This window comes from Rhipicephalus microplus, chromosome 7, assembly GCF_043290135.1.
Source record: "Rhipicephalus microplus isolate Deutch F79 chromosome 7, USDA_Rmic, whole genome shotgun sequence".
NCBI lineage: Eukaryota > Metazoa > Arthropoda > Arachnida > Ixodida > Ixodidae > Rhipicephalus > Rhipicephalus microplus.
The window spans coordinates 74217931-74232230 of record NC_134706.1 but is presented as its reverse complement, the minus strand read 5'-3'; the positions used below and the strand labels follow the sequence as shown (position 1 = coordinate 74232230).

The 14300-nt window shown below is 45.6% G+C and overlaps 1 protein-coding gene across 3 annotated transcripts in view; it reads left to right on the top strand.

Moving 5' to 3' along the window:
• The window catches only part of LOC142766976 (japanin-like-RA2), a 152192-nt gene that overhangs the window by 40088 nt on the left and 97804 nt on the right, over window positions 1-14300 (top strand). For all 3 annotated transcript variants that reach the window (XM_075868184.1, XM_075868186.1, XM_075868185.1), the window contains one exon: window positions 2805-2888. In XM_075868184.1, the coding sequence (XP_075724299.1) occupies window positions 2805-2888 (84 nt within the window). The remainder of the gene's footprint in view (window positions 1-2804; window positions 2889-14300) is intronic.

The window sequence follows — 14300 nt, the reverse complement described above, 5'->3', positions numbered from 1 at the left end:
CGTGCATTCACGTCACGTATTTCCATACTTGGTACAAGAAAAGCTAGCGAAACAGCCGCGACACCGCTATAAGCCGAGATTATAGTCATGCTTGACGTGACACATCATGTTTAGACGTGTCATTTACTTTCGTCGTCTATTCACGTCTAGTAATACCAAATTTAGTATATTTGAAGCTCGCGAAACGGCAGCGAGCGCATCATGAGCATGGTATATAAGCACATTGCTACATCACACGCATATCATAATTGTCACGTTTTCTGCAGTCATATACCTTCGTCATCCACTTGCATCACGTAACGCCGAACTTAGTTTATAAGAAGTCAGCGAAATGACTGTGAGCGCACTATGATGGCGGCAATTAGTCATGTTTCACGTGACACGTGCGTTATTACCTTCATGTTTTCACGTGTCAATAACTTTCATGGTCCATTCGCATCACGTATCTAAATTTCGTATAGGTGAAGCTAGCGAAACGGCCCTACACGCATCGTGAGCATTGCATATAGTCATGTTTTTACATGACACGCATGCCATAATTTTTATGTTATACTTCTGTACTATTCCCAACATCTAAGCAAATGTGAATTTTGTAATAAGCTTGACACATAAGGCAGTGCGGGTAGTGTCCCAGTTGCTCGTTCTTGAACGTTAGCATCGTTCTGGATCGTTAGTTATGGGACACTGCTTGACAGGAATGTCCCGCAGGCACTCATTGATCATCGATCCTGTGCGGTTCGCCTATTCCTTCTGCTAAAGCGGCGCTCTGATGTAGTCGTGACATGTTTTTCACAATGTCTCACAGGTGGCACGCGGGATCACACACACACACACGCACGCGCACTCGAATCGTACATAAAGTTTTGCAATCTCAAGCAAGAGTCGCATGGCCTCCAAGACACACGACCCGCATTCGCCATCTCAGAGGCTATAAAGAGTATCGCAATGCCGCACAGATGGCAGCACATTATCTAGCATTTGCTGTTTGCTGGATGAACGCATATGGAAAGGCATGATATGTTTTTCCCTAGATGGACATAGTTGTCCAATTTGATGGCTGTTTGAAATTTCTCGTGTATTTTTATTGGCGATGGCTGCACTATCCCGGCCTTTTTTGACGTTGTTTATTTGGCCTGTCAAATGTTCCTACAAATCACCGTATGGGCTCGTTTTCTTCGTGACATCTGTTGAACAAAATACGTTAAGGAGACTCCTTTTACTACATGGTACTTGTGCAGTGTTTTTTTCCTGAAGCAGCTGCAAGTAACAACGTGGGTTTGTGGTAGGACAGCTTCTTGCTACGCGAACGGCCCTTGCTCCATCCTGAATATGACCAAAATTTTATTTTCTATTTTATTTCCCTCTTTCTCAATTTTTCGCTCACAACCAACGGTGCCGATGCCGACGGCAGAATCCCTGTGGTACGAGCTCTCTAGTGCTGTCGCAAGAAAAGTTTCCAATGCCGGGAGCTGAATTTCTAAATCTCCAGCCCCTCGTGGCAAGCTCATAGTGGTCCACTAACCGAGCTGTATCGATGCAGATGCGCAGAACTTTAGAAATGCGCCCTATATCTTATACACACGCTCTCTAGCGGGGTGCTTTTTGCTGGTGGGGTGGGATTGCGTGGATTTCTGCGAGTGAACAAGGAAAATAATGAGGCATGACACTTGCTAGCACTTATTGAGAATGAATATTTAGCGACGCAGTCAAAGTATGACGTCGAAAATTGTGCGCTGGAAGGCAATTTTGGATGCAATAATTAAAGCGTCTCATTAACAGCAAAGAACACAGGCAGTGCATCGGAAAGTCACCAACGCAACTATGTCATTTGCCTTTCTTTAGTGTTAGCTCGTAATGGCTTCTTGTTGGGGTAGTGGCGGCTCCAAATGCGCCAACGGAGATCTGCCGCTGACTACTTAGGTGTGGGAGTACCGACCAGCAAAACTGTTCGTGTAAGCAGTGCAACAAGGCAGTGATGTCAAAGGGCGAATATCCGGCCTTGGTGGATCGAGACAGAGGCCAGTGGAATGTGGAACGTGTGCGTGCGTTCGTGGCTCAAGCTACGAACACCTGCTTCCCGAGTTGAGGAGGCGCAGAGTGGTAGTATATGCATGAGCTCTGGCTCAGATTATACTGCTATTCAGGGGCACACACCACATGTGCCTCTCTGTCCTTAATTGATAAAACTGTAAAAACGGCTATATTGAGTACCAGTGTTTCATATGGCTATATATATGTCATGTTTAGATGAGATGAACGATGCGTTGTGCCCACGTATACGATGTCATCTGCAGCTACCACAACGGCTAAACCATGATCACGAGCGTTAGCCGTCACTATGCAGATATGACACTATGCGCTAACATTGATGTATCCACGTCAAGTGATGGTAGAGCTCCCAAACACCAATAGACATTGTACAAGCTCTCATGTATCAGTATACAACAAGCACTGTTTTGTGATATGCATTTTGCTTTTCTGTTATACAGACTCCTATGACGAAGGTTCAACAATTTTTAACAAATTTTCAAGGATTTCAATGGTGTAGAGAATCTTGTGGTCTTCATTCTACACATTTTACACAGCCCACTTTCTTGAAATTGAAGGTGACTTCAATTTTAACAGCCGTTGGAGGTAGCTCTTCCTGGTGAAGTACCAGCGCACAGTTTTGTATTGCCTGATTCACGTAAGCAAAGTAGGCCCTAGATTGGTTAGTTTCTTTTTGAACCTCGTTAATGAAAGTCTTTAGGACTGTGCAGCTGTAAATGTTTTGTTGTGAATATTCTTCTTTTCCATGTCTCCAGTTGTGAAGGGCCCGGGAACTCTCTGCGTGGACCATACCTTAAACCCCATGCTATGCAGAAATCAGGCCCAATTGCAAGTAATAGGTAAGACATAACACTTTTGATTTTTATGCTTTTTGCCAAACATTGCCTTCCCGTCGCAATGCATGCTGTTATATCTAGGTTGCTGCACATCATTCGAGTTTACTTTTTGGATGGTGTTTTGAGGCTGAAGTTAGAGTTAACCCAACCAATGTTTTCATACTCTCGAAATATTGAAGTGGTGTATGCCATTCACTCACCTGAACTCTTGAAGTACTTACTTTTTAAAACAGAGCAAAAGCTAGATAAGATGGGCGTCAAAGCTTGTATCTGGAAGGTAACGGCACATAATTACCGAGTGTTTGAGTCAAATAGAAAAATGTGTTGTACGACAAGTGCGAACCGACTGTTATTCCTGAAATTGGGAATTTCCTAATCTGAGGTTTTAGCGATGATGACGGGTAATGCGGGCAGCACAAAATCACTTATATATTCTAGAATCTGAAAAGCGTTTTATCAGCCCTCTGGACTCTGCCTGAAATGATGTTTCTAATCACCTTTTCCAGCACTCTACACACATTCCATGATACAATTAGCCTAACCTTGTATTCTCAAACGGCGACTTTGGTCCCTTTCATCCCCATGGTTGGCCGCGTTTATGCTATATCAGAATGAATCCCCCCCCCCGAGAAAAAAAAAACATCCTGGAAATTATTCTCACGTACGTCTCATGCCAAGCCACCTAAAAATCTAAAGAAAGGCATGTCAGGATTGATTGTATACAGTTTGACGCGCTTCTTTTGTGAGCAATTACGTTACTTAACTACGCAGGCTTAGGATACTTTCTTATTTAAATACAAAAGACGGGCGTACTGTTTGCTTGTTACCATGTGCCATTTAATTGTCATAATCTTGCATGTCGAGTCACGTGCAACTGATTTCATCTGATGAAAAAGGAGCCTACAACATGTCGAGTCGTTCTTCAGTGCGTGATTGTTAGAATAGAGTTTAACTAAGTGCCCCTATATATCCAGACATGAGTGGATAAAAAATTCAAGATACTTCACTTATTGGGAGAAATGGCCCACAAGTGATGCTTGGTGAGGGTGTGTGTTTTAACTACTGCTGTTTGTTCCTTTTTTTACTGTTTCTCTCCGTCTGTTTTTATGGTTCTAAAAGGCTGCTTTCGAACGGAATAGGCAGGCGCATTCTTGTAGGTCCCTACATTCATGCACCGAATAAATGACCAACGAATTGATTGTATTCCGCAAAATGAAAGACGGCTTAGGAACGTAATTTTTCGAAATCAAATATTTGCCTAAATGCGCGATTGCTAAATTTGACCTTACGCATTTTGTGCGGGTCACGTCCTCTAACGCAAACCATCCAGTGAAGTGCCAATTGGAATGCTGCTCATTAGTGCTGTGCATTAGTGCGTCTTAGGTAGAACGCATTTCTAAAATTTGGCAAGATAACGCGTTCGTATTTTTTGTCTGTATTTTTTAGGACGCGTGGCATAGTTTTCAAGGCACCCACCTTCAGTTAACGAAGATGCAGATTCAGACCCCCGGCCCGAAAAGAGACCGTAATGCTTTTCATTTTTGTTTGTTTTTATTTTCGATGCTGCAGCTCAGTGACAGTATGTCTTTTGTAAACAAGCTGCTTAGGGCACCGTAAGCCATGGTGGCCTAGTGGCTATAGTATTCGGCTCATACACAGGTCACAGGATCGAATCCTGGCTGTGGCACCTGCATTTTTAATGAAGCGAAAATGCTGTAGGCCTACGTGTTCGGTGCCCCAGGTGGTCCCAATACTCGGAGCCCTCCACTACGGCATCTATCAGAATCATAAGGTGGTTTTGTGACGTAAAACTTCACAGATTAATCGTTCAATGAATCGATCAGACCAGCGTAAATTTTTCAATATATACAACAACACGTTCCGGCGTTTTGCGTATACGAACAACCACTGATGTCACAGCTCATGCTCCGCGAAAGAGGATGCTGCTCTTTCATTTTCACCGTCAAACATGTCCGCTGATTGTTCCGGCACAGGTTACAATAACTCTGGCGAGGAACATGACGAGTACAAACAAAGGGAATGAAAGAAAAAGACAAAGAACGTTTTGGCGAAAAAAGTTCGTCACAAGGCGAGCTTCGAACGAATGCAGCCACAATCCGAAGAAGGGCTTCGTAAGCACTCGGCTATCCAGACATTTTGACGAAGCATGTTAAAAATAGTTGCGAGAGAGTATAAAAAGCAAGACAGGGTGAGGATTATAAGCGTGAGGATCAGTACGAAGGAGACAGTAAGGGTTGGATAGAAAAACAAAGAAACAAGTGTATAGAACGAATTGGAAAAAAACGTGATTGGTACCTTTCTTTAGGAATCAGTATAACCCGAAAGTGCAACGTGTCCTCACAGAGGTTGTTCAGGATTTATTGTGCATGGTTTTTCCACCAGAGCGATGGACCTAATGCTGCCGTAACAAACTTTATTGTCAGGCGAAGAACGCCAAGCAGCTCGAAACTTGCAGTGCACACCTCCAGCAAAAAGCACGCACGAAAGGACCGTACAAAGGATGAACACAGATGAACAACTGTCACAGCTTGACACTTAAACCACGTTGCTCAAACAGAAAGAAAGGCGTACGAAACGAACATAAAAATATACGCCTGGATGAGCGCGAACAACGGTCACAATTCTTACTTCTTCGTGTATGGGCAGCACACTCCTTTCGCCAACGAAGCCGTGGCAGCGAGCGAAGTGACGTTCGTGCTGTCGTTAAGTTCTGTAACTTCGAAGCAAGCTTGCGGCGGAAGGACAAAAGGTACTAAGCGCCCGAATCCGTAAATAAGCACGCGTGCGAGCGACCCACTCTTCAATATATCATCTATACTCACTTTCACTACGCCTTGTGGAAGCACGCGAGCATGTTCACGCGTGGGTTGGCGCGGCCCAACGACCTTTGACGCGTGCACACAACGCGCGCTCATTGTGCCCTCTCGCTATTGATGACAAAAGCATGCTGAAGTGTCGATGTCGGGAGACAGTCAGCGGTCCATGGTGTATATAAATGGCTCGCCGTTAACATTCCGAGCTGGGTCACTTGGTATGGTATGGTAGGAACTTTATGAAGTTCCTGAGAATTAGTCGAAAACTGATGCTGGCGCGGAATCTGCTCCCACGTCGAGACAGAGAGAACAAACCCTTTTACTTCCACTTGAGTCTTCTGGACTGCTCTGGGTTGCTGAACCAGTACGTCATTGTACAGCATTCGCTGCCATTACCATTCAGAGGAAGTAGCCACAACGGCCAATGTTGAGCACCGCCAGCGCATGTGGTCAAAATCGAGGGTCGCTCGGTGGCTTAGTAGTTAGCTTGGTCATCAGTTCGATGCCCCGCTGTGGAAATTTTCCTTCTAGTTTTTTTTGTTTCGAATCAATTAGTAAACACTTCTCCACGTCATATTCGCGACACAAATACGTCATAGCTGTGGTGAACCCCGGCACAGACTTTTCTATATTGTAAGCACAATATTCACAGCATTTGACCTTCGCCTTTTTCATCTGTATATAATCATCATCACGAAAAAATGTCGTCTTCGTTAGAAGCGTTAATCAGACTATTCGGCCTAACAAACGCTGTTTAGCGCAACGCTGCTACCATCTTACAGAGTGGTGGAAGCTGCTTCGATCCCCAAGTCCTCCCCGACGTCACGTTCCCCTGAAGCTTCCGCTTGCTTCCCCCGTCCACTGTCATGGCTTGACAACCGCTGCCCAGAACATCCAGCATCCCTGTCGAACAAATCATTCCTGCGTAAATCGTCAACACTCGGGAGCGCGACTCACCCATATTGTCTGGTGTTCCACACGACGATTTCGAGGTATGGTTGAAAGAATACATGACCAGTGATTATAACCAATGGGATGAGCCTAAAAAATCGTCACGTCGCCTTCTATCTGTCCGATGTCGCGAAAACGGGGTTTTTTAAGCACGATAGCAGCTTCCCGGATTGGCCTACTTTTGCTCAACAAGTCCTTAGGATTTTTGGGAAACCGAACATCTATTCCGAAGTGTGGAAACGAAAGCTCGATGGGCGTGCCCGACATCCCGGGGAAACGTATACTTCGTACATTGAAGACGTCCCTGCCGTTTGCCACAGTGTGAACTCGGCGATGACAGAAGCTGATCGTGTTCGCCACATAATCAAAGTGATAGGCCATGTTGCGTTTAATGCTCTGGCTCTTAAAAACCCCACCCCCGTTGAAGACGTCATCACAACATAACAACATCTTGATAAACTCCAAGCAAATCGATTGCACCCAGACTACCCAGTCACCAGTGAGAGCCGGCCTTCCTTGGTTGCGGATTTGTATGGGCTGATTCTCACTCTCATTCACGAGGAACTTCAAGCGTGAAGGTTGTCATGTGCACCTGCCCCTCTGCGTCACTCTCCATCTGTTGGTCTGCGCGACATCATCAAAGAGGAGCTCTCATCCATGGCTTGCACTCCCCCATTCAACACTCCGACGCCACCAACGCCGCCTATGACGTATGCGGAAGCCACTGCCATGCCACCTGCCTTGGTTCAGCACGCACATCTTGTTCCTGCGCAGTCCAGCGCAGCAGCATTTGCACCACACTCGTCTGTCCTAGTGCCAGTACCAGCGACTTTGATAGCTCCTGCACACTACGCTGGCATTCGCCTCGCCAAATATGTTACTATTGTAGCATTCGGGGCTATATTTCGCGATTTTGCCGTAAGCGCCAGCAGGACGAACGCCGTGGGTATGACGTTTACGAAAGGGATTCGGTGCCATGCCCGAACCAGTACCAGCGTCGCCCTATGACACGTTCCTTCTCTCGCTCGCCGCACCTCGCCCCTGCTATCCCAGACGCCACCGGTCCCCTTCTCTTCTGCGACACTCAACATCTCCTTTGATACTGGCTGCACCTACTTCTGACTACCACTCGGAAAACTAGCTGGTGAAGTTTTTGGAAGGAAAGCTGCATCGCTCGAATAAACACTAAGGCCTCCAGAGGGCCCAGGCAATTTGTTATTACTGTATGGTGAAGGGATACCAGTTTACGCATTGGTGGACACGGGGGCTGCTATTTCTGTTATTCATGCGGATTTGTGTTCTCGTCTACGTAAGGTTACCACCCTTATACTGGTACTCTCTTACGTAGCGCAAATGACTCGCACATACGGCCATCAGTACAGTGCACCGTTAGAGTTTTCATTGACGGGATCCGGCATCATATTCAGTTTGCCGCGTTGGCTTCTTGTGCTTTTATGCTTATTTTAGGATGGGACTTTATTCTGATGCTGCTGCTTCTATTTAGAGTCGACAAGGATTCAAAAATATGCGAGAGACGAATAATATCTCCCCAAAATGTCTGACTCCATTGACCATGGTGACCTCCTAGTCAGTCCATGAGCCCCTTGACTATTCAGAAGGATTGCACTTTTGTCGAGTCTTGTCCGCTTCTCCGACAGCACCGCCTTTCTCGCTGTACTGAATATCACCAATGAGCCGATTCTGCTTACCAAGGGCACTGTTGTAGTTTCCAGCGTGGGCACACAACATATCTCTGTAGTGGCTTCGGATACCGGTTTGGTGGAATCACGTTCAATGCCAACAGATTCTCCACCTACTACGGCTCTCGTCAATGCCATCAGAACGGATCTTACTCCCCCGCAAGCAGACGTACTACTGGCGTTGTTGTCCAAGCATAAATCTTCTTTCAACGTACATTCCACTGCGCTAAGCCAGACTTCTGCGGTGACTCATCGCATGCACACTCATGTAGCTTCTATTGTCCATCGTCGGCCACACCGTGTCTCTTCAAGCGAACGCGAGATCATCGACAAGCACGTTGCTGATATGCTCAGGCAAAAAATCATCCACCCCTCACAAGCCCTTCATCGTCACCTGTCGTTCTCGTGCGAAAAAAGATGGTTAGGTGCGATTCTGCGTTGACTACCGCGCATTAAACAACGTAACCAGAAAAGACGTATATCCCTTGCCTCGCATTGATGATGCCTTAGATTCCTTACAAGGAGCGGAATATTTTTCGAGCCTTGACCTGTGCTCCGGTTACTGGCAAATTCCAGTGTATGAGGATGACAAGGAAAAGCTGCCTTTGCCACACCCGACGGACTTTACGAATTCAACGTCATGCCTTTCGGCCTCAGCAATACGCCAGCAACGTTTGAACGAATGATAGGCACTGTATTGTGGGGCCTTAAGTGGAAAACATGCTTATGTTACCTTGACGACATCCTCATATTTTCTTAACATTCTAACAGCACTTGCAGCGCCGAGATGGAGTTCTGACACGTCTCGCAGCTGCTGGTCATCAGCTCAACACCAAAAAGTACCACTTTGCATGCAAAAGTATTAAAGTACTCGGACGTCTCGTCAGCAAAGATGAAATCCGGCCTGGTCCCGACAAGATTCCCGCCAGTCTTCACTTTCCGGTGCCTCAACGTGCCAAACAGCTCCGAAGCTTTTTTGACCTTATGTTGTACTTCCAGCGCTTCATATGAGACTTCGCCACTATTGCTGCACCATTTCACCAACTCCTTTCTTCGGGAATGTCATACGAATGGTCGGACGAATGCCAAATGGCTTTTGACAGCTTGAAACGTGCCCTCACGTCTGAGCCAGTGTTTTGCCATTTTGATAACGTTGCTCTCATTCTCCTCTCTACTGATGCCAGCGGACACGGACTCGGCGCTCTACTTTTGCAATGAACAGAGAGTTATGGTGAACATGTGATCGCATACGCTAGTCGCGCTCTCACAGCAGCAGAAAAAAACTACCCCATCACCGAGCAGGAGCATCTCGCTGTTGTCTGGGCCATCCAAAAGTTTCAACCATAACTTCACGGCCGCCACTTTACCGTCGTCAGTGACCACTACGCTTTGTGCTGGTTGCCGACGTTGAAGAATTTGTCTGGACGTCTCAGTCGCTGGATACTTCGTCTCCAAGAATACGAGTTCAACGTTACCTACAAATCCGGCAAGAATCACAATGATGTCAATGCTCTTAGCCGTTGTCCTTTACCATCCTCATCCGGCACTCCTGGCCTGTCGCCAACTGTGAGTGAATCCATCAATGTGTCTCCGTCAGTTCATTAACTCGCCGGTGTCGACTTTCTTTCTGCCTTCGGCAACGAGACGTTTGTATCCCACTAACGCAGCGACACTTACTGTCGCTCTCTAATGCAGCGCCTTCAAGGCTCCTCTCGTCCTCCCAACGCACGCGCCCATCGACAGCTAACTTCAAGACTGAAAACTCAATCTTTTACTACTTTGTCTTCCACTCTGAAGAACAGCACTGGGTTCCTGTCGCTCCTCGTTCCCTAAGAGCGCCCATTTTGAAGGCGTTTCATGATCACCCCAAGGCTGGTCACCTCTGTCTTGAAAAAAAAACCTATGAACGCAGCCGTTGTCATTTTGCCTGGCCTGGGCTTTCCACCTGCGTAGCGCGATATGTTGCGTCATCCTGGCTCTGCAACGCCACAAGCGACCCACTTGCTCCCCGGCCGGTCTTCTACAACCTCTTCCTTCGATGTCATCGGCATTGACCTCTACGGACCACTTCTAATATCAGCTAGCGGCAAGTGCTGGATTGTCACAGCAGTTGACCACTTAACAAGGTACGCTGAGACAGCTGCACTTTCTTCAGGTTCGGCAAATGACATTGCCTCATTTTTTCTGGAGGCAATCTTTCTGAGACATGGTGCACCATGCATCTTATTGAGCGACCGCGGCAAGGTGTTTCTCTCGAAACTACTCGAGCACGTCCTCCACGCATGTAATACAATTCAAAACACGACTTCCAGCTACCACAGCCAGATTAACAGCCTCAAAGAGCGCTTCCATCGAACTTTGACCGGTACGATATCTATGCATATCAACGGCAGCCACATCCTGCCGTTCATGACGTTTGCGTACAATATCGCTACGCAGCGCACCACGGGCTATTCCCCATTCTTTCTCGTCTATGGCCGTCAAACGACATCTCTACTGACGTTTGTGTGAACTCGTCATCGTAATCGAGTGAGCATTGTTCGCCTGGCCGATTGTCGCCGACACGCCCGCCTCAATACAGACGCAAGCCAAAAAGAGCGGAAGACTCACTACGATGGCGTCCACCACGTAGTTCACTTCAATACTGGAAATGAAGTACTTTTCTGGACCCCAACGCGGGCTCCCAGCCTGTGTGGTGAGTTCAACTAATGTTTCATTGGCCCCTACGCCATAGTCGAGCCGACGGATTTTGTTGAAGACCGAGTAACCGATGTTGCCATGCCTTCTTACGGCCGTTTTTGTTGTACGGAGGATGCTAACGCGTCACACTTAATACCATTCGTGCTACGTGCGCTACCGTCATAAAGAGCGGCAACGTTGGCCGCTTCCGCATGAAAGGAAACTAGTGTAAGCACAATATTCACAGCGTTTGACCTTCATTTTCGTCTGTATATATTCTTCATCGCAAAAAAACGTTGTCTTCCTTCGAAGCGTTGATCAGGCAGATTTGGCCTAATAAACGCCGTCGTGACCCCGACGCTGCTACCATCTTACACAATATACACTAGAGCGAACTCTTGCACTTGTGCCTATGGGAGCTGCAAGGCATGGCGCTAGCAGCGAGCACAGCATTTATGGGTATTTCGTAGATTTTCCTAATCTTCGTACTTTACATTGCATTTGGCTTCGCATGGCTCGAAGCTGTTTTGTCACAAAACAACAATTACCAATAGTTCATAAGTTACGTTTCACCATTTTAGTTTTTCAAGCTCATAGATTAAAATCCGCTCACGAAATTCAGAACGGCTTGTTCTTTTATTCGAAACAAAGCCAAAACACAGCAAGAAACAAAACCATAAGTGCAATTCAAAGCCCTCAAGTACGAAGACTAAACAAATTTATGTACTACCTATCACTCTCATGGTCGGGGAGAAATCGCATCGCCGGGCTCCTTTTATTAGCTTTAGGAAACTCTGTGAACTCCGGCATACAAGTTTGTTGTGGTGCAAATAATGTTGTGCTGAAAGAATAAGAATAAAAGGAATAGGAACGAAATCACCAGCCACTAAGACACCGCGTAACACAAATTGTAAGCGCATTTTTATCTTTGGGCAATGCCAACTGTGTTTGAAATAATCGTTTTCCCCAAATGTATCAACTAAAAAATTATATTTTTTCACACGAAAGTGTTTAATGACGGGGTCCGCCAAGCACGCTTCCCCTGACGTACTTTCATCACGGAAGTGATGTTGAAAAATATAGATTAAGGAATTGCAAAGAAAAAAATTACAAGGCAAAATTCTGCCTCGCGCAATCAAACCAGCACCTTCCCGCGCACGACGCTAACCACTACGCCGAAAAGCGTTTGAGATATTCGACAAAATATCCACAAAAGTCAATGAGTAACCGTCAGCTCTTGGCTCACTATTGGTCAATACTGTGAATTTTTAACAATGATTCAATGAACACAATCCGTTCTGGTACATCTTCTTGCCCTTTCAGCACTCCAAAAAAAAAAAAAAAACTGGCATGCTTGTTCGCAAAAGTATTGTCGCACAGATCGCGCTTCGATATCCGCATTAACGGAGGCACATCGGGTTTGCATTGTACTGTGGAGGCTCAGAAGCACAATTAGATTATGAGAAATGCCGGCCTTGTTTTTAACAGTAGCAAAATGTATGCCGTGTAGACTTAAAAGTAATTCGTTTCTCAAGGTTCTCTAAAATATGTCCCAGAGGAAGACACTGCTAATGCAATCTACAAACACGTGTTCAATCATTTTTGGTTTACTACATAAGTAAATATGTGTGCTCTATGGGACGAATAAGTTCCCATCCTCCAACCATGTTTTAACAGGTAAGGTTTCAGTGTGTAGTTCAAGAAAAGATGTTTAGACCGCTCGCGCTAAAGGCATCTTTTTGACTTGTTTAGGAATATCATGTCCTCAGCTTGCGTAGTATAGCTGACGATACAATGGTGTATGCAGTAAAACACGAACTAGGTCTTTATAAAATTCTTTACGTGATACTTCGGTCTGATACTCAAATGAATATCGCACAGACAGAAAATGGGAGGCCGAAACAACTTTTGTACATACCCATGCATCGGTCCTTGTATATTTTGCTGACGACACGAGAAATCCCAGCAGCACTCTAAACAATTTGGAGTTTTCAAAAGAGGGTCATCTGCATCACGCAAAAAAAGGAAGTGACTGACAAGTTGTCTTACGTACAAATAAGCGAATCCAAGCCCACCATCTCGAAATTTTCTAAAGAGATTTGTGCGGCTCGATAATTCTCAAACATAGCTCCAAATAAAAACTACAGAAACTCCATGTACGTTCCATCTACCGATCTACTACAGTGCAAATCCTGCATTAAGTACCACAGCTTGCTCACTAGAAACAAGCTGCACGTTGTGGCCCGGGTGAATAATAAAATACCCCAACAATATTATTTTTTTCTACATCAATGCACGACGCTTCTATTTCTTTTTTAATATGGTTCACTGCCACTGTAGTACTCCCGCTGTACTCATAAATACTTAGCTTGTGTTCCCTGCCATTTATCGCTTATAAATAGTCTTGGTGTGACGTTCCATTCTCCGTGTCAGAAACCAACAGGCTTATCTCAATTGACCGCACTACCACTCTCTTGGCAAAAATACGGCATTAAGAGCATGAATTATACTCAACTTGTACAGAAAACTGCAATGTTGTCGACGTAAGCAAGAAGGCTAACCCCAGCTTTATGTAGTTTAAAGCAGTGTATCGCACTGATATTATTACGTTTAAGAGAAAGGGTAAACAAAACTAACAAAAAAGCAGACGTGATAGCGGGCGCCCCTGTCTCGATTACCGCAGAGCAGGTATGCGCTCACCCGCATTTTTATTTATTAGCAATTTCGTCGTGAATCCTGAGTAAGCCATGCGCACTTTGTCGCTATTCAAACTTTCTACTTTCATGTGCTCAATATTGACAGGAGCGAGTCATGAGGCACGCGGTCAAATGGCTTTTTGAGGTCAATTTGAAGCATGGCAACATTGAAATGTATAGCTTCATAACGCTCAAGGATTTATCGTGCTATGTTAAATGTTGGTCCTTGTTTTCTTTCTCTTGATACCACAGCTTTGGTGAGGCCCAACCAGTTTTTTCATAACTGCCTGGAGTCTTCTGGCCAACATTGCCACAATCGTTTCTCAAGCTTTGTATCGCTCCGTTAAACTACGTTCAACGCAAACCGCGCCTGTTATGTTTGAGGAGCTTCGAGGCTGTAGAAGATCATTTTTTTTACATTAAGCCCACGTCGTGAACATTACAGATTTTTCTGAAACCTACGTCGCCACTTGTGATAGCGCTAATATATTTGATGGCAAGGGTATAAATGCCCACACGCTTCGCCGCTTGTCAGTTGATCGACGGCCGACGCTC